Source organism: Ascidiella aspersa, chromosome 3 (genome assembly GCF_963924565.1).
Source record: "Ascidiella aspersa chromosome 3, kaAscAspe10.2, whole genome shotgun sequence".
NCBI classification, from domain to species: Eukaryota; Metazoa; Chordata; class Ascidiacea; order Phlebobranchia; family Ascidiidae; genus Ascidiella; species Ascidiella aspersa.
In genome coordinates this window covers 28,569,617-28,596,750 of record NC_139449.1, presented here as the reverse complement: position 1 = coordinate 28,596,750, position 27,134 = coordinate 28,569,617, and the positions used below count along the sequence as shown (strand labels likewise).

General features: G+C 39.5%; 1 protein-coding gene across 1 annotated transcript in view; it reads left to right on the top strand.

The window, feature by feature from the left end:
- The window catches only part of LOC146161372 (uncharacterized), a 28,067-nt gene extending 1,828 nt beyond the window's left edge, over positions 1 to 26,239 (top strand). Inside the window, exons 3-37 of the mRNA XM_083383687.1 lie at positions 1,696 to 1,787; positions 2,209 to 2,350; positions 2,644 to 2,812; positions 3,305 to 3,430; positions 4,267 to 4,413; positions 4,778 to 4,908; positions 5,351 to 5,482; positions 6,586 to 6,728; positions 7,338 to 7,440; positions 8,738 to 8,915; positions 9,485 to 9,755; positions 10,184 to 10,349; positions 10,740 to 10,871; positions 11,303 to 11,551; positions 12,050 to 12,212; positions 12,621 to 12,808; positions 13,316 to 13,540; positions 14,175 to 14,303; positions 14,626 to 14,744; positions 15,055 to 15,142; positions 15,646 to 15,915; positions 16,352 to 16,636; positions 17,169 to 17,414; positions 18,293 to 18,496; positions 19,595 to 19,818; positions 20,343 to 20,565; positions 21,413 to 21,562; positions 21,992 to 22,164; positions 22,687 to 22,852; positions 23,228 to 23,622; positions 24,097 to 24,256; positions 24,620 to 24,913; positions 25,192 to 25,254; positions 25,354 to 25,417; positions 25,851 to 26,239. Coding sequence (XP_083239813.1) covers positions 1,696 to 1,787; positions 2,209 to 2,350; positions 2,644 to 2,812; positions 3,305 to 3,430; positions 4,267 to 4,413; positions 4,778 to 4,908; positions 5,351 to 5,482; positions 6,586 to 6,728; positions 7,338 to 7,440; positions 8,738 to 8,915; positions 9,485 to 9,755; positions 10,184 to 10,349; positions 10,740 to 10,871; positions 11,303 to 11,551; positions 12,050 to 12,212; positions 12,621 to 12,808; positions 13,316 to 13,540; positions 14,175 to 14,303; positions 14,626 to 14,744; positions 15,055 to 15,142; positions 15,646 to 15,915; positions 16,352 to 16,636; positions 17,169 to 17,414; positions 18,293 to 18,496; positions 19,595 to 19,818; positions 20,343 to 20,565; positions 21,413 to 21,562; positions 21,992 to 22,164; positions 22,687 to 22,852; positions 23,228 to 23,622; positions 24,097 to 24,256; positions 24,620 to 24,913; positions 25,192 to 25,254; positions 25,354 to 25,417; positions 25,851 to 25,953 — 6,113 coding nt within the window. The 3' untranslated portion in view covers positions 25,954 to 26,239. The remainder of the gene's footprint in view (positions 1 to 1,695; positions 1,788 to 2,208; positions 2,351 to 2,643; positions 2,813 to 3,304; positions 3,431 to 4,266; positions 4,414 to 4,777; positions 4,909 to 5,350; positions 5,483 to 6,585; positions 6,729 to 7,337; positions 7,441 to 8,737; positions 8,916 to 9,484; positions 9,756 to 10,183; positions 10,350 to 10,739; positions 10,872 to 11,302; positions 11,552 to 12,049; positions 12,213 to 12,620; positions 12,809 to 13,315; positions 13,541 to 14,174; positions 14,304 to 14,625; positions 14,745 to 15,054; positions 15,143 to 15,645; positions 15,916 to 16,351; positions 16,637 to 17,168; positions 17,415 to 18,292; positions 18,497 to 19,594; positions 19,819 to 20,342; positions 20,566 to 21,412; positions 21,563 to 21,991; positions 22,165 to 22,686; positions 22,853 to 23,227; positions 23,623 to 24,096; positions 24,257 to 24,619; positions 24,914 to 25,191; positions 25,255 to 25,353; positions 25,418 to 25,850) is intronic.
- Positions 26,240 to 27,134: the final 895 nt, after the last annotated feature.

The following is a 27,134-nucleotide window of genomic DNA, read 5'->3' as shown; positions in this document are numbered from 1 at the left end:
ATGTTCTAGGTTTGTTTTTGCTTGTTGCGATTAACGCAGCCGTACAGACCAAATTGATTTATTTTTATCAAAGAACCTGCCTAACTTGACTGGCTATTCTTTTCAACAGCCGCTGGTGAGACCAAATTATTACAAACGGAAAATATCGACACCATCTAATAGCTTTCTAATACTACCAATTTCAATCGCATGCCATTTTTATATCCTCAATTAACTTTACAAATCATAAGCCCTTCGTACGTCCTGCTACAGGTCTAAATATCGAAAACCGTAGAAAACGTCTAAATTGGATTATTTTGCATTTGAAGAAAGGCTTCCAAGTCGGTTAAAACAACTCAAGAACGACTCTCAAATTCGACATGGGTCGAAAGATTAAGTCGAGTCCGACTCCCGAATTTGATTTTGGTCACATGTTTGTGCCTTATCGGTTTTTAATCTGGTATTGCACATGAGCACGTCGAACTCAGGACTCGGGGTAGTCTTACGTAGTCCTACTCGAGTTCCGAGTCCGACTCCAAATAAATAAACTGTTTCTGTTCAGTTCCGAATACCTATAGTCGGATCCCGATTCCGCATTCCTACTTGTCTAATATGGTTTGGTTTTGGGGACAAAGAACTGGACCACAAGGCAAGAGCTGCGTTTAAAAAACGACATAACAAAGCTCGAAAGAGGGATTGCTTGCGCACATTACTAATTAAATCATATACGTGACCAATATCTTTATGTTTGTTGCGTTCACCTAACATTAGAAGTGCAGAACCCAAAGGCCAGGGCACTGGACGTAACTGCAGGATTGCTAACAACCATAACCGACACTTAAAAATCTATTTTGTGTTTCGCGCGTCAACGTAGTTGGCTGAACGCCTATTTGACTGCACAGTTTCGCGTTGGCTTGCCAATATGGGAATGACCTAGCAGAATATAAAACAGTTAAATCTACAGCTCAACACAAATAGTGGTGTCTTTACCGGGGGCAAGGTGCCGGTTTATTACTGACGTCAACCAGTCCACGGTGGCTTACGATTACGAGTGGCGTTAGAACTTCTTGACCTTGTCGCAGAAGTTGCCTAATGATTGCAATGCAAAATGTCAGTTGCTGACAATATGACATTTTGAATTTGAAACTGTCACCCTAAACCTATAAGCATGACAGAGCGGTTGACTTTTATAAGGTGCTTATGTGATACGCGCATATCATACAAATGCATAAGATTTTCGACCCTTGTGCTTGTGATGATTTATTGTTTGTCTTTGTAACCTTTTCCTGTACATCCTTTTACATTTACAATATATTGAATGTTTAGGTTATTTATTTTTTGTTCGAGTCTGTTTTATTTTTATTTTAAAAAAAATTATTTTAATTTTGCATAAAATAATTTATTGACATATGATGCGTTGAAGTTGTTTTTTACTTAGGTTATTGCTCATAATCGAAAGAGTTTACCAGCAGTTTCAATATATTTTAACGTTTTATTTGTATGACAAGGATTTGACTTGAAGTTGACTTGCTCTAATTATCACTTGACTGAGACTTGACTTGCTATTTACTTAAAAATACTTGACTTGGATTTAGGTTATTTTACGAATGACTAAACTGTGACTTAAGTTATTATAAAATAACTTGTTTACAACACTGTAGTACGTACATATACGGACATATGTAGCAAAAATAACAGCACTTATTGTATATACAGACGGAGAAGCTCAAATGTTAGTGGCCGAAGGAGGCAACATCCGAAAGTACATGTTGGGCGATGGCAAGGGATTCAAGCAAAACTATATTCATGTAAGCTTTGATGTACATTTGCCATCGTTGATCCACCTTGCCTGTCGTTACACGTAGTGATAAAAAGTGTTCAGCCGCACGTATTTTTATATATGGGTGGGTCAGACGTACGCCATGTAACCGGTAAATCGAGAAATTCGTTTCTGATTGTCGTGGTTTGTATTCAGTTTTCGACACATTGTCAAAAGCTAAATCAGCATAAAAGCATTTTACTTCTCTGTAAAAATAAATCAGTTTATTTAAACGTTAAAACAGGGTTGCTTGATTGACTGTGTTTTGGGTAATTTCTGTTTGAATTGGTAAATTTTACAAACGAAAATCCAAAAGTTTAATGTATAGGAATATTCCGAACACCTAATGACGCACATAAAACAACATATAGGGCTATGAAGCAGCATTGTTAACCACAACTTGTTCGCAGGGTTTACAAGGCATCGCAGTTTCGATCGGAGTCGACTACAACAGAAACTACGTCTTCTGGTCTGACGTCAGCAGTCGTGGAAGAGGAATTTACAGGGCCAGTCTGTCCGACATCGGAAGAATCACTAACATCGTATCCAAAGGTAAGAGAAGTTTAACTGGGTGTCAGCACTGACCTTCGACGTATAACGATCAGTTTTCTTATGACCTAAAATGGCTTTAATAGAGCAACCTCTTTAGAATACAAAATTTGAAGAGACACAGATTGAATATTATACACTTTATCGCTTTGGAATCAAAGGTCTAGACTTAGCAGTTAAAAACTAAAACATTCCCAGAAGGCTCTTCTTAAACGCCCACTAAGCGGATTAGTTCAACGGCGGTTGTTCTGTTTAATTATTATAAAAGATAAACTGTCACGGTCGCTTTTGTGCAGATATATACGAGCCAAACGGTCTTGCCGTGGACTGGTTGTCCCACAATCTTTACTGGACCGACGCCCAGCTCGGGTCAATCTCGGTGGCCAGCTACACAGGGGAGAATGTGGCGCGCCTGATCGGGGGCCTGTCGGAACCTAGGGGCATCGTGGTGGTGCCACAGGACGGGTGAGTGACAGTCAGTTTTGTAGGCCTAAACAAGTCATTTTGAAATGACCTAAGTCTCAGTCATGTCATTTTTCCCAAAATAAAAGTTATTGACTTTAAGTCACTACAACGCTGGAGACAGCTGTTTCTTTAGCAAACCTTGAAGTAATATACGATGGTTAAGCGAGGTTTATTACCTAGTACAAGCAAGAGGGTGTGCCATAAAGTTCTAAGAGCGTCGAAAATGTCATTATTTAGGAAAACCCTAAACAGGTGTTGAAAGAGCATTTTTAGCAAATTAGTAACGCGTTTTGTAAAAACTGTAGGCTATTGTAAAACAACACGACAGTATTTACAATAGGATTGTTTAATATCATGTCGTTCTATATCAAAAAACCACGGAACTCACAAGAGTGTATTTCACAACGCGGAGGTGTATTTCACTACAAAGTTTTCGTAACAAATGCAATCAGACCTATAATATTAAGCCTAAAACTAACATACTTATTCCAGGATCATGTTCTGGGGCGACCAGACCAAGGGAACAATTGAGCGTGCTTCGATGGACGGCAGCAACCATCGTGTCATAGTTGTCGACCTTGCCTGGCCAAATGAGATTGTTGCGGACCAAGCAGAAAGGTGAGAAAAATTATATAAAGTTTGACTTCCTCGACCGTAACTTTGTGACAAAAAGTTAGCTATTAAAACGGCATACCAAGAAGAAAACGTTCGGAATTAGCTATAATGCCATATATTCTTTTAACCGAATAGGAACTTCTAATTACAATGTGGCGGTATATGGATTTAAACTTGATTCACATACATTCTTTTAAAACTCATATAAATGAAGAAAACGAAACTTGGTGGTTTGATTATATTAACTATCCCACGGTGTCAGTATTGCTATACTTGGATTAGTTCCCAGTTGATTGTTATTGTTCGTTAAGAGATGGGCTCTCGGGTTTCAAGTTTAAACAAATATTTACCTCCCGGTACAAACAATGTGTTTATGTTTCATCAATTGGCTTATGCGCCTTTCCGCTTTTGTGCTGTGGTGGCTTGTCTAAACTAATAAGTAACTTTTTTGTAAGGGTTCGTATTGCAAATAAGTACAGTTTTAAGATTGCAATAAAGGATAATTTGATTGTGATGGCCAAATTAAGGTTAGGAGCAATGCATGTCGTTGTTGAAAACCATCTGTTTCTCAAACGAAAATAAGATTAAGTTTTTCATAATACGACACAGTGAAAATGCGGTCTTTTAATACCAGTATTTATGTAGATTAAATTAGTAAGCACACTTTTAATGTGTCTTTTGGCAGGATGGTAGCAACGTTAAGCCATCGGATTTCTTTTTTTCTCAAACACCAGATTTTTATTGGCTGGTTGTAGCATTGATATCATAATGTAAATCCGTGTTGGTTTTTGCATTTTTACAAATATGCTCTTGCCAATTTTAACTTCTTGTGTTGTTAGGATGATTTACTGGGTTGATGGCTACAGAAGAACCATTGAGAGCTGTGATTACAACGGAAATGACCACTCGGTCGTTTACGACTTTCACATGTTTTTCAAGGCGCCCGCCTTCGGACTTGCTCTCTACGATGACAGGCTTTACTTCGGGTAAATTTATTGTACTTTTTATTTACGCCCACAATAACCGTACTGTGTTGTTCAAGGCCCTTCGATACTGTACAATTATTCACAGTTGTTGACACGGTTTGTCAAAATGTTCACAAAACTTTTCGTAAAATAAAGCTTAAAAACCGGTTTCAAACAATGTAAAGCTTGCAAAACGGTTTCTGATAATATAACCCTAACTTCATATAATGATATACCCGCTTACCAAGTAAATCGTTTGTTTTGTCATTTTTTAATTACGCCAGAAAGGTAAGTCGTACTTTGCGTAGTATATCAACTAATTCTAAATAAGTTGCCAACCAAATAATTTCCCACCTATTATAACACCACGGTGACCCACATTTAGAATATGGAACACCACGACTGTTTATTCGATCACAAAAATCGGCCAGGACATCAGGCCGACCGTGAGGGACCTGGGCATGAAGCCAATGGGAATAACCATCACGAACGGCAAGATACAAAACCACACCGACAGTAAGTTTGTTGGTTTTTCTTGACGCACAGCGTACTATTTCTGCCCGCCGATCGCTATAACTGACAGGTTTTTCAGAAAATTTCTTGTAATCCTACATAATAACGCGACTCTTACTTTTCAACGTTTAGTTTGCTGACCTTCTGTAATCAAAAATACGTATAATCAATCTTACGTATATGTTACGAGAAAAAACATTGTCAAGGTTATCTTCAGCTATCTTTACCTCCATAAACTGACTTTCTGTAATCAAAATTACGTATATATTACGAAAAAAACATTTCCAAGGTTATCTTTCGCTATCTTTACCTCTATACTGTTGAAACGTCGCAGCCACTTTTTTATAGGTTTGTGTAAAATTTTACAGCTTAGTGGTCTGCTGTATAGTGCTTTAGGATAAGTCGTGTTTTACCACGTCCATGACTGACTTTTTCTGTTGATTAGCCACGAATGCTTGCTGGACGGGTGAGCGATATTGCAGTCACCTGTGCCTTCCCACCTCACGTACAGAACACCGATGCGCCTGCCCCTCAAATAGCGGCCTTGTACTTGCAAGCGACCGGAGAACCTGCATCTGTAAGTAGCTTAAGCTTCCTCTGTATAACGCATTTCGAGTATTGACCAATCTTAGCGGCTAAACGTTGTCGGTTTACAAGAAATTGTTTAACATTACGATAAAAGTGAGTCACCGCCAAAGTTACTTAAAGCATATAAGTTTAGTAAAAAGCATATCGCAAAGTTAAAAATTACCACTACGGATGAACCAGCCTCTCTGCGCAGCTTTACACTGATGCCGGTAATCTACAAATCAAAAATAGAATAGGGACGTTCCATTAACATACGACCCCCGTTATTAGACTTTCTTGTTCCACCTTGGGCCCTTATGTTTTCTAATCCGACGACTAATCAACACAATTTGACCATGCTTAATTTGCCCACGCAAACGTTTGTTTCTTTGAATTAATATTTCGGTTTGGGTAAAATAATATTTTGGTTCAACATTACCTATTACGGCGTTCTCAATTTTCTCTTAAATTGTATCTATCTTTGGTTAACCTGCTGATCGTTTAGCCTTTTTAATTAGGAGTCGTATTGTCAAAGGAACTAACTGCTACAATTATTGCCTAAAATACTGGTTAGAAGTTTCGAAAATGTCATTTAAAATATAGGTTATTACCAATAATTTTCGGAAATATTTTGGCTCATACCTTGAGGCGACAACAAAACATTTTTTAATAATCGTGTAGATGTTCTACAACAAGTAAAATTAAGAAAGAAATATTTAGAAATTAAAAATAAAATTCTTGAGAAGCGTCCAAAGCTAACCAAATCGGATGCAATAAATCCTATATATAACACTGATTTAAAACCTTTTTAGCTTGCGGTACAGTGAAATCAAAAATATTTTGCGACACACTTTGTGTAAATCAACAATTCATAACCTGAATATCGCCCTTAACACATGGAAAGGTAAAATGCAAATATTTTAACATTTGTATTTCAAATGGATGGTGCGACTTTAAATTTCGTGTTGCACATTAATATAAACTGGTTAATTTCCAAAGGAAAGAAAGGTTACTCGACACACTTCGGAATTTCTCGATGCCCACCGTTTGCGAATTACTTCTATATGGCAATAAATACGAAGCACACTTAAGCGCCTGTATTTTTCCCAACAGTACCCGAAGACTTTCTGCTGTACACGTCATTGGGCGACGGTACCGTGATGATGATGTCGATGACTGAACGCGGGTCAAGGATACCGACTATGTTCGCTCAATCCCATCAACCGTCAGCTGTCGAGTTCGACCCTATCGAAAAAGTAACTATTGCTTCGATATTTAAACCACTATCTAGAATCCTATGTTAAGTATTGCTTAATTTTCGTTTTTAAATGCACTTGAACATGAACCACGCTATATGTTGTTTATTATTAAAAAATATTTCAGCAGTGAACTATAGGTCCATTTTTGATTGCTGGTAGCCTATGTAAAGATTTTTTTAGAGCTAAATTACTATTTAAGTGTACTTTTCAATCCAACCAACTTACAGGTAAAATATTTCCACCATTGTACCGCCATCGCACTTTTGTAAACGGTATGTATAGTTTCTACACTACAACTATCCACATATCCCATCATCAAGTACAACATCGAGCACAAAAGCTCCTCAAATAGCCGTTGATTACCAATCATCGAACACAGCATTTCCAACCGCAAGATACTGACAACTTAGTTTAATTACCAGTGCCACGTTGTTGAATTTTTGCCAAGTGCTGGGAAAATGTAGCCTATTCAGCTAAACGTGAACGTTTGAATACTCAGCCTGTTGGCATTTCCAATTTTTCTGCTTAAGCAAAGTGTCACCTCAGGCGAACAGCAGCAGGCGTTACGAAACATTGTTTATTAAAGCATGCCTCGATTTCGTGAAGGTTGTTTACTGGAGCGATGTGGCGGTTAACGCGATCTACCGAAAGCCGATGAACAGCTCACCGTCGGCGATTTTTCTGCAGAACGGGATCGGAACAGTAGATGGTGGGTGGTAGAATTCATTTCAAAGGTTGTTGTGTTCCGCACTGCTTATAGTGGTCTTCCAACCTAGCTTACTAATATCAGTTTCTCGCGACTTTAATGCTTTCTATCAAAGTCCCCCCAAAATAGTCAAACTACATTAAACTCAAGATAATTCCCGCCGAACATAAAATGCAGCACCGTTATGTTACAATATTTTCCAACAATTTTTCAACTCTCTGCTCTAGTCTATATGTAATTCATATTTGCAGTTATACCGATCTGCTTTGTCGTGTTTTCTGCTTATCAGTATTAACATTAAATTGGTGTACTGTTTAGTTTCGAAAAGTTCAAAAAGTAAGTGAAACGAATTAAACAGCAATTTTATCAAACGCCTAAAATACTCGATCGGACGCAATTGGCCCGCGGCCACCGCGGCGTCGCCTGAGAAAATCGAAAAACCGGTTGATCGGGTTGCACTGCGCGCATACGTATACATACGCGTTACAGCAGGCCAAAGCCGAAGCCATATCTCGTGACGTGCCTGCTTGATAAACAAGCGGAGCGGCGCAGTTCAGGGTAATTACCCCAGTCACGGCGCATCCCCCGCGTAAATAACAATTAAAGCCGGCCAATTTCGCCGATTTAGCCCCTAATGGCGGCCTGATGTGGGTATACGAGAGCGGTTTTCCCGTTACAGTGTGCTGTCACATATGTCGTACAACGACGATAACTTGTCGTACGGCCGTGTGACGACGGCCTCGTAAAAGTACACGCTCGAATTAGGGCTTCGTGTCGCGTTTTATGTGCGAGAAGCGGCGCCGCATATAGCTCCTGCCCACCTGAATTCCGTAACGTGTGGCGTCTTTGAAGTCTTGGCTTGAAGTTTCATTTTTGCCACACAACAATAGATTTTGTCCCTAGCATATGTTTTATGGCCGATGTCTGTATACCAAAAGTGCTTTGATTTGTTCAACAATACATTCATTCCAATATTGGTTGCAACTCTAAATTTGAATAAAGTTTAGCCTTTCCCTGTATAAAATAAAAGTTAAGCTTAAACTTAGATTTTATCGCTTAAAAAAGAATATTATCGTTTATAAAAGCAAATGCTTGTAAAAATGTCTTTGCTGTCTCTAACCGACTTATAATGCAATGGAAAGTGTAATTTTGTTTATTCGCTTTACCTCAAAATTAAATGAATTTACAAACATTGTGTGAGACAATAATGCGACGTCATACGTAAGTGTGCAAGTTGGTTTCAGTTCATGATAACTATAATACGAGCAGTAGAACGTATATAACATACTCATGCTTTCAGGTATTTGTATTGACTGGATCAACCGGCACCTGTACTTTACCAACATTGGCTACGCGCCCGGAGGAGTCGCCTACCATCGCATCGAACTCGTCGACCTTCGTGACGTCACCAAGCGAAAGATTCTGACGTCATCTGGATTCAGCAAGCCACGTGACATAGTGATAGACTTAGTAGCCGGGTGAATATCAGATTATAAGCAATACAATTTAAGCTTTTTAAAGTTCTGCATTTACATTTTGTGATAACCAATATGTGATAACAATACGTGGACAACACAACGCACTAAATTCTTGCTATATTAAAAAAAAACTCATCAAATCAAAACGTAAACATCAACTTCGCTTTAACAACACTCGAGGGCGAGACTCATCAGAGTTTTAAAATATTTGTATTAGTACCTTATTGCCATTATAAAATGTCAAATAGGTTTAGTAAGGCCCCGGCCAACAGGGCGGATTTACGGTGGGCGAGACCATAAACAAAATAAACTCACTGTATGGTGGTCATAAGTTTACTGTTTTACGTCACGTAGACATAACTTTTTAACATTAAGTTTTAAAGCAAAATTTTGACGTCCTCTTCTCTCCTCACACACACCACAAGCAAAACTTCTGGATTACCCCTGCCGGACAAGTAGACACCCATGCCAATCGCCTTGTATATACATTAGAACTCAGGATTTTAACCCTAAACTCTTGTTTATCTCCCACACAAAGTATAAACGATTAACCAGCTTATGTTGGTCAGAAACCTGTACGTGTCGGATTGGGGAAGCCATCCGAAGATCGTCCGTCTCGATTTGGACGGACAGAACGCGAAGAAGCTGGACATCGCAGTCGAGAACCCGAACGGCTTGGCGTTCCGCAACCGCTACCTCTACATCACCGACGCGCACCGCAAGGGGGCGCTACTGCAGGCCAACGGCACCATCGTGTACCAGCAGAGCCCGACACTGACCGCCTACGACACTTTGATGGAGACCAGCGAGGAGCTGGAGTTGGTAGACGTAGAATTGGAGGTAACTATTTGGTTTGTCGCCTTTGAGTTTGGATGCTGATGTAGGTTTGCTACTTTTTAAAGAAGTTTGATCAATTTTGAGATTTTGAAACGTGTTCAGTAACATCAATGATCATCTTTAAACTGTAATTTGTGAATAAAAACTACCTGCAGCTGTGGTTTCATAATTTCACTCGTGTTTACCTTTTTCGCCATAGCTAACTATAACGATAACGAAAAAATTTTAACCTAAAATTGAAACGTTTAACTCTTGAATAAATATAGAAGCAGATTCGGGTAGAAAGCTTTTTAAACAAAAAATGCGAATTCTTGAAAAAATAAATCAATATTCGATGTAAACAAAAAGCAGTGCTTTTCGAAAACTTTTCGGAATCAAAAATGTTTTAATAAGGTTTACGTTTCAATCAACTATTTCTATCTTACCTTCAGCTTCCCTTCGGTCTTACGATAAACCAGAACAAACTGTACATGACCGACTGGGAGCTGGGCGGCATCTACGAGGTGGGAACGAGAGGTCAGGACGCTTCTGCTGTTATCGTGGGAGTTCAGAAACCGACCGGCATCGCGTACGCCTCGACCATTGTACCAGATATTGGTATGTGCTTGTTTCTTGTCCGTTTGCTCGTATAGTATGTAATCTTTTTACCGTAGTCGCATTTGGCAACGTCTTATAATTTACTTTCAGTCGTCTAATCAGTTTGATTTTCGTAATACGGTCGAATAGAAATTGAAATTGGTAATTAGGTAAAGTTACTTTTCACTTTTTATGTTATTAAGTAGCACAAAATAAAATAAACCTGAATTTGTACAACTTGTATGTTTAGGCACCACAGAACAAAAGTACAGCACAATATTTAAACGATTCAATTTATTATACTGCTTAATTTGAAGCCTATAAACTTCCTGAACATCCCAAATTATGCCACTTTCCGAGTTTTGTACTCGAAGCCTTGGATATCCATTAATCGATTCGTTTGTCGAGCAGCGTCCACGGCTTGCATGAAGGAGAACCAGTGCAACGACATTTGCGTTTCGACCGACGCCACCGACTACATTTGCCTCTGCTCGGATCAGAGTGGAACCGTACAGTCGGAAAACAACAACTGGAACTGCGTCCGTAAGTGTAGCTCATACATTAGTCCGAAACAGAACTGCGCTAACGTATAGAAGTTTCGAAAACCTTTTTTTTTCTAAAACAGCATCTTATTATTACACTATTCTAGTGACGTAACTATAAGCAAAAATGCCAAAGAGTTTTAAAAATTGAAGTGTTACGCAATTGTATAACCCGGTGGATGTTGTGAAGTTTGTTAAACGTAAAAGCATTAATCTTAAACATATTTTAATTACTGTTTGAAATCCGTATTTTTATTTTCTATTATCGGTAGTACTTCAGTGTTATAAAATTGCCAATACGATAGAGATTTGCCTTCGGAAGTTAATATTTTCGCAAAACTGTTTGTATGAGAAAAAACAATAAATTGAATGTATTTAGCATACACTAAACATATCGCATACCTTGGTTTGCTTCATCTTTTTTTCGCACAGCTCCTGACTCGTTCATTCTCGTTGCTGATGGCAACCGCATCGTCATGAAGAGTCTCTCTCCTCCGGACCCCATGGAGAAGATCTACGTTGTGATGAAGACCTTCGATCAGCTCAGCGACATAGTGGCCGTGACCTTTGACCCCCTGGCCCGCTACATTTACTGGGCCGACAACGGCAGAGGTCACGTGAGCAGGAGAGCGCTGGGCACCGCGAACCCGAATCGCATCGAAAGCGTTTACAAGGATATCGGTAAGTTCAAACTAAAGGCACACCTTTGTGGTAACTGTATAGTTTTTGGTTCAACTAAATTTTTTTAGGCTCTAGGCTTTTGTGGATGAAAGTCAGCTGATAAAGGTTATAAATTTTGAAAGTATTTCGTCATTTTACATTTCCCTCTTAGGAAATTAAACTGTCACATTTTAATCAGCCTATTTTAGTGCTATATTCAAATACGTTTTTAATAAGGACCATTCATATGCAATACAATTTAAATCATATACGATTGGTGCTTCTTATCTATAGGTTAGGCACGAATTTTAGCAAGCAACATACTGATTTCCTCATATTAGTTTTACAAATGCCTATTTAAATTACGAGAAACAATCCCCTACTAAAAAAATAAAATAAATTCATAAACAAGATTAACACAACAGTCCTCGTTATTTATATGCCCGCCAAGCGACAACTAACTTTTCTCAATGCAGACCTACGTGACTAAAAATAATAGTGTCCAACCTCGTTCTTCAGGCCAGGTGGACAGCATGACCCTTGACCCCGACAACCGCCTTCTTTACTGGACTGACGTCATAAAGGGCACGATAGAGGTCATGGACCTTAAGTCGATGCTACACGCCACCGTCCTCACCCAGTTGGACAGACCAAGAGCCATTACACTGGACCCACCCACGGGGTGAGACAGACATTTGTTTGTATACAAAACTGACTAAGCTAAGCATAAAGAAAGTGTGTAGTTTTATCTTGTTCGCGTAGAATTGATACTCTTACCTTTTTTCACCAAAATCCAAGAGTTCACGTCCCCCAACTCTGTTCTTTTGGCGATAGCGCAGTTAACATTTCCATTTTTTGGAAAGAATTGAAGTCAAATCTTCCATCAATTTGAGAAATTAAGACCTTAATCCTTCCTATCTATAAAAATAATTCAGACACGGATTTAAAGGTTTGTTTTTCTCTTTCTATGAGACTCTAAATATATATTATGATAGTATGGTGCAAATATATGTGCTGTAGAAAATATTTCTTCATAACTGTCTTGTTAAAAACAAGTCCGAACTGTAACCTTAAACTATTTGGCCTTTAGGATGATGTACTGGACCGAGTGGGGAAAACTGCCGATGCTGGCCGGGGCAAAAATGGGCGGACAAGACCCACGCCCGCTCATCTATAACGACCTCTTGATTCCCAACGGACTCTTCATGGACCAAAAGTCCAGAAAGCTTTACATCGCCGATAACGGAACTATGAGCATCCGATCGGCTACATCTGGAAGTGAGTAACGCCGTTATATTTTACTTTTTTGTAAACTTGGAAATCGACTTTACCATTTATATCAAAATACTGTGTTAAATTAAGTTGTTGCACTGAGTATGTGATATTTGAAATTACCTTAACACTTGCAAAACAACTTTCGACCTCAACTCCTGCTAAGTAACAGCAGAATAATCTAGCAATGCTGGTATTCAGGACCGACGCTTAAAGATGTTAAAAAGATAAATATACATATTTCACCAACAAAGTCATCGTCAGTATATCTTAATTCGAATGAATTTATTATACATTTTCAACATCTTTATGAAGTGTCTAACCTTAACATTAACATTGGTAAACCATTCAGCAATTGAAATAACTTGCTTTGTCTGCATTATACGGATTTTTGCTTTACTTACATTTCTAATATCTTTTTCCATCTTATTATTCCGAAAGTTCTTTTTTACGTGAGGCAAACGCCGCATTTCAGCAGGACAAAAAATTAACCAGCGCTCCCCTTCCTTTCAGATGACGCCGGACTGCTCGACCAGATTGACCTCACAGGAACAGCAGGCTACCTGTACGGACTCGGGAAAATCGACGCCAGCAAATCGCTGGTGTTCAGCGATTGGAGGAACGGTACAGTGATGCAGATCCGTGGTTATGACAGCCTTGAGGACACGACTGAAGTGCTGATGAAGGGACTCATCAAACCCTCGCAGCTCTACGTACAAAACGAATACAAGTTTCTAGGTATAAGGTCAAAAAGTTGGGATGTTCGATTAAAGTCTGTTAGGTGGACCAAAAATACTTTTATTTTCATCAAATATTTTTTCCCTATGCATAATGTTGCGATAGCCACCAATAAGGATATGGCAAAATGGTGTACTCGCGTCACTTGTTTGACCTAACTTTAAAAAAATCAAACTGCTTTAGAGTGTATTGGTTTATACCAGCGGTTCCCAAAACTTTTTTAAAAAAATTGCGCTGTGGAGCCTTTGCAATTATTTTGATATTTCGCGAATCATAAAAATAAAAGAATACTATAAACCCAAGAAAGCTTTATTATCGAATTACAATCATTGCTGTACATTTAAAGCTTGTAATTGCCAAACTTCTGTACGGACCCCAGTTTGGGAACGGCTGGTTTATACTGTCAATAGACGACAACTTTTTTTCGTAATATTACCATTCTAGCTCTATAGCGATATAGATAATAATTTACAAAATCTAATAATTTGAATTCAACTTTTATTCTCTAAATTTTATTTAGCGACCTACATTGTTCACAAGATGCGTGTGAAATATAGTAAATTTTAAAGAGTCTGTCTGGTCGCATAGTTTCAGTGAAGGATAATGGTGATAACCTTTTTCTTAACCGACGCAGGTCACGTGAGTCCCTGTCAGCCCCGGATCCACGGATGTAGTCACATATGCATTCCCAACGACGGCGACTACGTTTGCTTGTGTCCGGACAACCTTGTGCTGGCCAACGACCTCAGGAGATGCGTTACGGGTGAGGCATTGCAAAACTACCATATATTTTTTTTGTTGGGAAAAACAAGATTCCGCGACAAAGTTAATATAGGTGGTTGCACCAAAACACAACAATGTATTCCGCATTGTCTTTTAAATCACCACTGCACTATTTACCACGAGACTGGTCATTCAGTAATATCTATTTAATCCAATGTTTTAATCGAGTCACTATTGTGACCAAGCGTACAGCGTGGCTTAAACAGAAAAAAATCAGTTGCCTTTTTTATGATTTTCACGTAAATGATCTAGGCCTTCATATGTATACTACATCTTTATTCATTATTATTTTTTATTTTCAGAGGAGGAAGCGGCGCGTTTCACTTCCACCATCGTTTCGACAACGGTTGCCACGACAACGGCGAGCACCACTCAACCGTGGGCGGACAAAATCACAACGACTGTTTCAACCGTAGCTCCTGTACGTTGCGTGTGCTACAATAAACCTAAAAGGATTAAATAGCTCCCAGGCGAAGTGTGCTGAACAAAGTTATTTTTTGTTCTAACAGTCCAGCTTCCTTCACTTCACCTGGACTTAATAGAACTTTAACATACTCAGTACCAAGCCTGCAACAGCTTGGAGAACAATTTATTGTTTATTCAATTGGAAACCAATGAAAAATGCCGAATCTTCGTACGACTAAGTTTAAAATAATTGCGGCACTTAACTGTTCTCCACTCACAAAAAAACAACATGTTTTAAATATTTGGTAATTTATTTGCATTTTTAGGCAACTACAAATGCGACAACCGCTACCATTCAAGAAACCACCACTTCCACCGCCACTACCACCACGGCTGTCGTTGAAACAACCACAGGTATCAAGCTATCAAAGTTAATTTTGGGTACACTATGCACGGATCTGTAATGAAGTTTGATAATTAATTACAAGGTCAAAAAAGGTCAAGTCGATCGACATCATCCTGATTAAGACGTTTCGATACGAGATTGTATCATTTTCAGTTAATATGATCTTTACATTAACTATAGATGATACAAGCTGCTGAGAGTAGAGTTTACCGTAAAACCAAAATACAAATGACATTTTACAATCTCAATTTCATCCAGTTTACTTGGTTAAGCATAGCAATGACGTCGTTTGTCATCGGAACGAATCGTGAGACACCCCTAGTTAATGTAGTTAAGCTTTAACGTTAAATGGCTTTAGTTGTATTTATAGTGTAAGAGCCTGGTTGTATATCGTATTATAATAATTTGGGCTTGGTTGTCGTTTTTGTTAGTCGTGTATGAGCTTGGTTGTAAATTTCGTATTATCATACAACTTGCTTTTAAACCAAATTTCAATGTCCTCTTCTCTCAGCAATGCCCAGCCCGGAGTTCACCAATTGTCCTCCCGCCACCGAAACCATCACCCGGCGCCTTCCTCGGGACAGCTCGTTCCTGGTGGTCCGGACCCTGAACCTGACCGCTGTGGACGCCGAAGGTCGGCCCATCAACGTCACGGCTGTGGACGACGGGGAGAACGCGGTCGACCACGTGGAGGCGGTAGAGGGAAAGCACATCGTCCACTTTCGAGCAACTGACCAGTTCGGTCAATCGGCCAAGTGTGTCGTTTCGCTCATCGTAGAGGGTAAGTTTGATCGAAAGTTGGCGGAGAAAGATGAATGTATTACGCGAGAGGGGATAAAAAGCAGGCTGCGCTGAAATGCGAACCGAACAAATGACGTCAATGTTGATTTTGGCCAGACGGCGACCTGTAAGCTTCAATGAGTCAAAAAGAGTAGAACAGTTTTTAAGGACAAAAAATAAAATAAAAAACCGTTATGCTCAAAAATAAAATTGTGGTCAAACATGTTACGTCTTGCTTTTTCTTTAAAGCTATTTTCCAGTTTTTCGTTGGTTTACACAGATACTTAAGCGAGAAACTCAAGATTAAAGCCAAATTGTTTCACGTAACTATGACACATGGAACAAAAAAGAACGTTGTAAAAAAAGCAATGGTTAAATAATTGTCTGTTTCAAGTTTTACCATATGAGGAAATTAAGAAATAACTTTACTCTGTCAGGCCTCCCGTTGCCCAAGTTCACCAACTGTCCACCAGCGACGACAACCGCCTTCCAAGCACAACTTCCAGACGACAGTTCGTTTCTCAAGGTCGTGCCCTCCCTCCCCAAACTGAACCTGAAAGCGGTCGACGGCGCGGGGAAGCCACTCAACGTCACAGCTGTCGATGACGACAACAAGCCGGTCGCCTACGTCAAGGCAAAGCTGGGAAACCACATCATCCACTTTCAAGCTACGGACTTCTTCGGAAAGACCGCCACCTGCGTGATATCGCTTGTGGTTAAGGGTGAGTTTACTGGCTTGTTGCTGGTGTTTTATTAATCTGACTTGATTAACCAGTAACTCTATTGAGTTGTTCAGGAAGTCTTTTTTTTAAATCGCCGTTTCTTAGCCTCAATGTACAGAACATTGAACGAATATCCAGTTCTATCGCGCTTAGGGGTGCCTGAAAGGAAAATAGCTAATAAAACAACGTAAAATAGAAAAAAAGCATTTTTAAACGTTGGCGTAATTATTCATAGGTATGTAAATTTTTAGTTGTCATTTGTCTGTTTTTTTTTTTTTTACATTCGTCTTAGCTTTATCTATTCGTATATGTAAAACTGACACAATAACTAACTGAAATCTATAACAAAAAAAAACTAATCTATCAAAGTACAATCGAAAGGCTATTATTGGTGCAATCTCAACTCCAAAAATCCGACTCTGTAATTATATGGGTCGAGAATTGATTTTCGGGACATATCTTGTTTTTCCTCGCATTCTTTTTTGGTTTGCTATGGCATGTTTCTCTGTAATTTCAAATGTTTTTACCTCAGACATAACGCCGCCAAAGCTGATCAAGTGTCCGCGCGACATCAACGTTGAAGCCTACAGCGAGAAGTCTGTTTTCGTCTACTGGGAAAATCCCGTGTTCGAGGACAACTCCGGCCAGCCAGTGGATATAACGAAAACACACGAGCCCGGGCAGTTGATGAACGGCATCTACGAGGTCAAGTACTTGGGCACCGACAAATCAGGCAACTCCGCCGTCTGTGCTTTCACCGTAGCAGTCGTCGAGAACAGTACGTGATGTCTTTACTTTTCGATGTTCTGTGGCATTGGAAAACAGTGATTAGGTTTTGTTTAAAGCAGTGCTTCTTAAACTTTTTTAGTTTTGTTCACCCCTAGTAACATAATCTCCATATTTGGCTTACCGTTGTCTCATGATATGATAAAACTATCTCGTGTATATATATAACAGCACACCCGGAATATCCGCCCTGCTCGCTCTATTATCCATTTCTGACGGTTCACCCTTATTCTCACCCCTTTTGGTTGGTCTACCCCTGCAAAAATTGTATTCACCCTGGGGTGATCGATTCACCTGATTAAGAAACACTGGTTTAAAGGACACGAATTGTTGTCCCGAAGACGCTGCCTCGTGTCCACTTTGGCAATAACCATTTCAAAAGGGTTGTCAGAGAAAAACAAAGAAAATTGGTGGCATAAGTTATTACCCAAGCCATGCGAAAAAATGTGGTTAATTTTACAAGGTTATGGGTTTTCTAATTTTGTTTAAAATGGAATCAGTCTAAATAAGTTACATATAAAATAGAAAAGAACAATGAAAATTCTAGATGAAATGCACTTAAAACCCTTTACATGCAACTTAGCGTTCTGATACATTTTACCCATGTTTAAAAAGAAATATAAATTTAATGTAGCTATATGTGGTTAGATTTCTTTGTAACGCAATTTCCATTGTTTATCTATTCGATTTTAGACATATAAAATGTATATTTCGGTACGGCGCTGTTTGTGTTTTTCTTCGTAGTCGTATAGCTTTCAAATACCCTGACTTAAGTTAAGGATGTATTACACCGTTATCTGTCCGGATTTTAACACTCATTGACTTAGACTACATGAAAAAGCTGGGATATTCTATATCTTTCTGTCGCAGCCACTCAGTGCAATATGCCGTACCAGCCCACCAACAGCAAGCTGGTGTGTACCACGGACCAGCTGGAAGGTGTGCAGAAGTGCCTGATCACCTGCAACAAGGGCTTTATGCTCACGTTGGCCGACCCCTACATTAAGTGTCTACACAATAAGTTCACCGACGTTGCCGAGTGGCTGCCCTTCATCAACGACCAAGTTTGCCAGAGTAAGCAGTGCGCGACATTCGATTGTAAATGTTTAGTGTATCCGCTCAAAAAATTTCAAGTGATTTTTTAAAAGGTCTTAAGCATTTTTAAAATGAATGGGAAATCTCCAATTATGGTTTGTCCGGGGATGTTAAATGACTTTATATCTGAACTGATTTGTCCAGGTGTATACGCGTCAAATGAGTTTTTTTAAATAAATTTGCTGGTATTTTTTGGGGAGAATTGAGTGAAGAACTTTCCAGTAAAATTTTGTCTCAAGGACATTTTTGTGAATTTTTCGGTTTAAAACTTAAACATTGTTTTTTCAGGCGTATATAACTCATAGAATCGTAAGGGTAGGGCACGCACAAAATTAGCAGCCAAGTAATGTTTGCATGTTCGTTTTTTTGAGGGCCGGAAGTAGGAATGCCCGATACTTGACGATTTATTCCGATACCGATACCCGATATTTTGGACAAAAAGTATCACGAAAGATCCGATACGAAATGACGTCCTAACCAAGCTCAAACAAGCAAATAGAAGAATTATTTGTTTTACGTTGTTATCCCAAAATTTGCTTTACCACCCTATAGCATCGCACGATTCCGATAATACCAGTTGGCATCGGATATCGGTTCCGAACCGATATTGTCGCACTCCCCTTGTCTGGAGTGTGATGATAATAGTCGGCCGGACCAATAAACCTCTGCCTAACCCAGCGGTTCCCAAACTTTTCTAAAAATTTCGCCTGGTGGACCCTTTGCAATTATTTTGATATTTCGCGGCCCTACAAAAGTTCAAGGGTCAGTTGACCCATGTTTCTTGTAGTAGACTAGTGCTTTCCACAATTCTTTCGAATGTAACAGCTTTCTAACTAATGCGAACGATTCGCTGATAGCAGGTAGTACAGCATATTATATCCTTTACGAATTGACATCATAAAATGCACTATATTATCGAATAATAAAGCATAATTAAAGACTAATAATGTTTAAGACAGTCTAATGTTTAAAACCATTCGCTGAAGCCCATTAATTCTCCTTGCGAACCCCAAAAACTGCTGTACGGCCCCAGTTTGGGAACCGCTGGCCTAACCCAACGCTTCTTTTTCTGACCAGGGCCGATCGTGGGCAACGTACGACAGGACGTGCACCTCAGCTACCCTTGTCCCTGTCAACCTTCGGCCAAGTTCTACGACACCAGGAGGGAGTCGTTCGGCGTTGCGCTCAAAAAGCATTCCAGCTGCAAGCGGCGCCTCGAGCGACTGAGTTTCTGCAACAACCACAAGAGCAAGATCTACCTGGAGTGCACCGAGCAGAAAGAGCTGAACGTCACCGTCACGGTGAGTCGATGTTATAAATGTGGGTTATTTTTTAATGTTTCTGTAAAATTGTGTTCCAGAAGAACATTTTTATTTGCGAAATGAATTTGTTTAAGCTGCGAAACGAAAATCAGCAAGTCTTCCAAGCTGTCAAATAAGCAATTTTTAACACCTTTTTTACGAATTTACTGTCAAAATGAAAAATAAGTAAATTAAAATCGGCAATTGCCGCAAATTTGTATTTTTTAAACCTTTTGTTTGTTTAAAAACTATATCATGTTTTTTTACATACCTCATCAATAACGAGAGCAAAATGTATGATAAAATCCGTGTTTTTTTTTCGGCGTTTTAAGGGCCAACGGTCTCTCGAAATATAGCCAATTTATGTAATACAGCAGTTTTAGGAACCACGGTTATTTTTTTAACACTTTCTAAAAATTATTCTACAAATTCTTACCGGTCATTAAAAAAGTTTTATAAAAAATCTTACCAAAGCGAACCCTTAAATCGAATCCTGTCAGTAATGGCTTTTGGGGCGATTTTAGGTCGACCTGGCCGACCTGAAAAGCCTCACGTCGACGAAGGATGCGAGACGCCTGGTCAAGCGGGGGTCCATTGAAGTTGTGGACATGGTCGCTCAAGGCAAGCTGCAGGCGCTGGGCACAGATGAGAAGGAGTACAAGGCAGCGGCTCTGGACGACGCCAACAGCATCTCGAAACCGCTTGTGATTTGCGAGCCGGGTTACATCACTGACGAAAAGGGCTGTGGTAAGGTTTCGTCTTTGTACGTTTGTTAAGAAGGGACTGATCAAAGCGAACGATATACATAGCAGTTTTGTAAACAAGTCATTTCAAAATGACTTAAGTCCAAGTGAAGCCTTTTGCAAAAATAACAAGTAAAGTCCCAGTCCAAGTCATCGGTTGCCCAAGTCTCATTCAAGCCATTATGAGATCAAGTCAATTGTCACTGACATAAAAATAAACTGTTAAACCATTAAACTTGGTAAACTCGTCCGAATATAAGCAACAATTTACCTAAAAAATAACACAGACGCAATAAACAGCAATAAAATTGTTTAATTTTCAAAACTTGAGATACGTTTTATTGAAAAACCCTTAATTTATTCCCAAGATATTTGACAAATGACCTAAGTCCACGTCAAGTCATTTGTCCAAAAGACTTAAGTCAAGTCAAGTTATTCGGGTCAAGTCAAGTCTTTTGAAAAAAGTGACTTAAGTGCACTTAAGTCAAGTCAATGACAAGTCATTACAACACTGATACATAGACATGTATCCAACACTCCATTACTTAATTGCGAGGTTGTTGGGCCTATAGTTTATTAGTATTGCGGTCATCAGTAAGAAACAATCTTTTTTGGTTTGCTCTTATAGCTTGACTTACTTAACAAAATATAATGCCTAGTAATTTCGAAAGAACAAATTAGACAGAGCGGTAAACCCCATTTTTGCTCGAATGCGACCTTCGTTAACTGCGTGATGAGTTATTTATCCGGCCTCATTTTTATAAAACTAACTTATCACGTGACAAAGAATGCCTGAGTTCCAAGCTACAAGATTTTTCGTCGGTAACACTACTTTATATTTTGTTTTGTAGCAAAATGTCCAATGGGAACATTCTGGAAGGATAATATCTGCCACTTCTGTCCGATCGATTATTACCAACACGAGGCGGGAAAGGATAAATGCTACAAGTGTCCCAAAGGAAAGGGTACAGCCACCTACGGCACAATGAACGTTCTGTATTGTAAGTGCGACCAATAGAAGAAATTCTCCGATACGATATGCAAACATATAGCTATTTGGTATATATATAGTTTATCTAGGCAAATAAATAAATAGTTTTATAGCAAATAGAAATAAAGATATACTAGATATGCAATTAGTCTATTATAAGCAATAAAAACAGTAAACAAGTACTAGATATGCAATTACTATAAGCAATAAAAACAAGAAACAAGTAAAAATGAAAACGAAATCCGTTAATCACCTTTTCGGTGTATTTAGGTTTATTCAATCCGTCGGAACAAGTTATGCTACTTTTTGATTTCTATGGCTAGTTTAGTTTTGTTATCGAAACAATTTTGCATAAATAAAAGAGGTAAAATTTGCTCTTGAGTTAAGCAGCTATACAAGACTGAAGAACCATACTTCAAATTATACTTTCTCTTTGAAGGCAAGGTGAAACCGCACCTTTTGGGAGGAAGCAGCAACAACATCGTGATCGGGGGTGTGGTGGGAGGAGTTCTCTTCCTCCTTGCTGTGCTCTTCATCATAGGATTCGTCCACAAGAGGCGCAAGAACAACAAGTTCAAGAAAGAGATGGAGCGCAAGCAACGACAGAAAATGGTAAGTGATAAAGTCGACCCTTTTACCGTGTGCTGCTCCGCATAGGGATTAACTCTTCGGAAGCTTAACACATAGGCCGCTTGACTGAAGAAATATTTATTGAAAGAATTGTGCAAAGATGGCAAACTCAGTCTATAAATATGCCCAATTTTTTTGTGCTAGTTTGTAAATGTATTTGAATATTATTGTATGTGTCTTATAAGCTATGAGCTTGTGCCGCCATATTTGGAAATTCAAGGGGTGGTTAGTTTTGCTTAATATTCGTCTTACTTAAAAAGTAAAAATTGTATGGTACTATATATTTTTACTATTTGTATTTTTGTGCTTCCTTCTTTGGTCTGATGAAGCACGGTTTGCGAAAGCTTGTCTACACTAAAATGTCCAGTGTTTTTAAGTACGCCACCATTTTCGGTCATTTAGTCTTGCCACGAACGTTAGGTCAGTCTTGACTTGTCATCACTCAACAATGTAGTTGGGCCGTTGGAACATGCATTATTAAACGCCCAAGTAACTCGTCTACAGGCGAAGGAGCGTCGTCGGCGCAAGGCCCAGAAAGCGAAAGGCGGATCGTCGGACAAAGACGGAACCGCGGAAAGAAGCGGGTCCACGGACGGCAATGCGAATAAAAGCGTGAGAACGTCAGTGGACAGCGACCGACAAAAGCCGGAATCAAGGAACACTTCGAAAGGTATAATTGTTGGAAATATTTTAAAAAAGAAATATAATATTATATTAAATCACACTTGGAAGTAGCGGATTTAATTTCGTATGTTTAACGTACACATTTACCAAATTCTGTTATGTCTGGTAAGAAAATCCGATAAAATTACGAGACATACTACAAAAACAATTATATAGTTTGCCATCTACCGTAATGTAATGACAGTTTTCTAGTTAAAGAGAATGAAATTAAATCAATTTGAAAACGCGACTTTTTTTAGATTCACTATATGCATCAAAGCCCAATTCGCACGCTGTTGTGTGTAAACCTAATCTCGATTCTAGGCCATACTTAAACCATAAACCTATAGGCGCCAGTCTATAACCAAATCTGTTTTCACAGAGGGTAAAGAGCCAACTGTGGCAGTGATCAGCGGCGCCCGACCCCGGACGCAACAGCAACAGAAACAGCAATCGGCCGCCGGGGCGCCGGCTCCGTCCGAAGCGACGACGGACGACCTCGACACGATTTCGCGCGTCGACACGGACATAGTCACGCAGACGGACGCAAGCTCGGTAAAGACGTTCGACGACGACGATGCCAAGTCGGCCGGCGCCGAAAGCGCCATCTTCACGGACGGCGGCGCCAGTGACTCGGTGAGCGTCGTATCCAGCGAGATGCCGCCGCTGAAGAGCGCCCTTAAGAAGCGAAAGCCGCGACCGCCGCCCAGCTTTCTTGAGGACGACGCCTCGACTGTTATCTCGGCCTCCACCATCTCAGTGGGAAGGGTGAAAAGGGTGAGCCTATACGTTTAGATTGATTGTTTTCGTTTGCTTTGGCTACGATGGGGGACGTTTTTTTGTAAGAAACCATTGGCAGTGGGATTTGGCTTGCTAAACACTCGGTTCAAAACGTCTGGTGTTGTATACGTTAATTGGGTTAATTACTAGTCGGTTTTCGGCTTTAAGGACAGTGTTGGTTAAAAGTAATTTATACTTCTAATACACATTTTTGGCCGGTTAAAAAGTGACTCCTTTCTTTGCCTTTCTTTTGTTTTTTAATCATGCTAAATCTAATAAATTAGATGATAAAATTTTAGCTGTACTCTCAACAAAATGTATTCATAGACCATTTTGACACATACACGAAAATGTAGATTACCACTGGTAAATGTCCAACTTGCACAAGTGATAAACGGTCAAAGGAATTACACCTGCAAGGCCAGGCAAAAAATTATCCACGCCTGACAATCATGGTATTTTTTCGTACAGATGCAGCAAAATCAGCGACCCACATCGCTCGACGCGGACTTGGGGGGTCGCGACTCGATGCGACACCCCAGGGGGGCCAGGAGGGCCGTGAGCATGCGACGACCGGAGAGCGTTTCACCCAGCAGGTTTCTGCCTGATGGTGGGCCACAGTCGCTGCCAGGTTTGTACTGTTGGACACAGGTTTGATTTATATGCTGCTTTGTTTTGACTTGCCTTAATGGCAGATTAATGGTATTTGTTTGACTGCTGCAAACCTTCGTTTAAAATAAATCTAGGTCTGTTTTTCTTTACCGTGCATACTTATGCAGATTGGAATCATGTGCTTCATACTTATCTCGTAATATTCACATTTTGATAGTTTAATAATAAGAGAATTTAAAAGATGCCAATCCGTCCTTATAATTTCGTTAAAAACTTGCAACGAATCACGCTTTCTAAGCCAAATCCTCCATACTTCCATTGTTAACAGAGAGAACCATAATAAAACTGTCGATAAAAAATATTTTTTTGCTATTTCTCGTAGTACATGGAATGCCGATGCAGCGAACCATCAGCATGGAGCGGGGTCCCCCGGGTCCTGGGTTCGACCCCAGGTTGATGCCCCACCCAAACGGACCCATGATGATGCAGCCGCACCCCCAGGGTGGGCCGCCCATGGGTATGCCGCCAGGAAGTCTGCCAATTATGGCCCAACCGGTCCGTCGCCGGACCCCGCTTTACGGGGCGTTCGCCCCCAGGGGAATGCCCCCACCGCAAGGCAATAGACCCCCGTTCAACCCCAACCAGATTCGAAACCCCTACATGACTCTGCCGCAAGGTAAGACTACAGTTAAACTGTTTAATTGTTAATCGGTATAGAATAAAAAAATAAAAAAATATAAAAAAGTTATAAATGAACTAATAACAATAACGAAAAAAATAAATTAAAAGAAAATAACATTTCAAAATTGTAAAAGCATAAAGAAAATCTAACTTCTAGTCTAAATTTATTAATTTTAATATGTTTTTAATCTGATGTTAGGGTATAATGAGATAAAACATATAATTTGTTCTTTAACGCTACTTTCTAATTTCAAACTTCTCTTCCTGTACAAGGCGCTCCGGGGCGTAACGGATATTGGAACTCGGCTTACGACGGGCCTAGCGAATGGGACAGAAGTAAGTTATGGTCGTATTCAGTGAACCAACTACTTACATAACCTCTGTTTGTCTTGCTAACTTCTGTAAAACTAATGTGTTATTTTTTTTTGTGCCCAGGAAACGACAACAAGATGAGGCCACCAATGCAAATGAGGACAATGCCAAGGTCGATGGGACCGAGGTAAGAATTATAACCATTGTACTGCTAAAAAATATAATCACTGATCTATGCGGTCTTGGAAAACATATTAAGGTTGATCCTCTCGCTTTTCCGAGTAAAATAATGTGAACTGGTCAAATCGTGAAACTGTTGCCTATCTTGTATTTTTATCAAGCAAACATAAGCCAAACAGGAATACGGACGAGCGTTAAACATGATACCCATCAAAGAGCCACACGTTTGCCATATCAAGTTAAACACTAATATATTCTGAATTTTTACCGATTTGAACGTGTTGATCTTATTGTTTGCGACCATGGAACCAATGTAACATACGTACAATGTACAACCTAGGAGACGACGCCTTGTTGTACACTTTCACAATTTTTCTTCGAAAGTCCTTCGTGAAACGTTTTACAACGCGAAGTTTAAATTATTTTTTTCTGTTTCACAGGTATATGATGCCAAACGGAATGAGACCCGGTGGACCGAACGGAATAATGCCCCCCCATTTCGCACAGCAAAGGATGCCATCGCCACCCCCTTATTACGAATGACGTCGTTAACAGCGTTTGACTTGCGTTACATCACTGACAGCATTTTCATTAAAGTTGCCAAGCGATTTTTATTGCGGACAAAAACACAAAAACTTGAAGAAAACTGTAATACTTTATTTTCGCTTACAAAAGAGATATGAATAAGCGTATTTTAGGCATGGATAAAAACATCGGTGGTCAGAAAATGCACTTACAATATTTCTTGCCAAATTGTTGTTTTTGTTTGCGTTGTTTGTACTTATTTCGCGATTTCGTTGCGCTTTTGTTTTATTTATTACAAATAGTAATCACACATCGGAGCAGTGATTTATTATATGATTTATTGAGATAAAACGCACGACTCTGCCGAGGCTGTAGTGTAGGGTATTTATCGCTTTTGGAATATTCATCGACTTTACTATTGTGTATATTCGGGTAAAGGAGCACATTAGATAAACAGTAGGCCAACGAAAAGTTACATTGCAAGGTGTTATTCTCATAAATTGCGACATACAGCGCAAAGCACAGAGGCACAGAGTAAAGCAGACACAGTAAATAGACACAGAGCTGAATACTTCAAATATACCGCAAACTTGAAAAAATATACAAATTTGAGAACCTATTACACCCATAGTGATACATCGGTCTATACCAATTTTAGTGTTGCCAGTTAATGCAACAGGCTATACAAGTAAAATAATCCTCAATGGTTTTGTTTACAAAAGAAACTCTTCAATGAACTTCTCTGAGGTCGTGTCACTGCTTCAGGTCGCGTGCGCAATATACTAAAATGTGTGTAGGCTGCTTGCTACAATCGAGCGTCAGTATAACGATGCCTGTATCATCTGGCAGCTTTCGACTCTTTGATTGCCCTCGAAAACTCCAATCAGGTTTTTGTAGACGTCCTTGCGATCGACCTGGAGGGCTCTTCTCACCGCTTCACTTACTTGGGCTCGAGACGGAAACCTTAAAGGCAAAGAGCGTGCTTGAATTGCAGCTGCACGTATTCAGTTAGAGAGTACATAAAAATTATATGGTAAACGTTTGTATGCTGTTTAACAAATTATATTAAGAAGCCTGATTAGGTAACTTCGTGAATAGGCTACTGGCGTGAACAAAGGCGCCAAAATAATTAATTAATCAGTTGGCTGTTGCATTTGTTTGACTGAGTCATTGAGCTTGTGAAGACCAAATGTGTATTA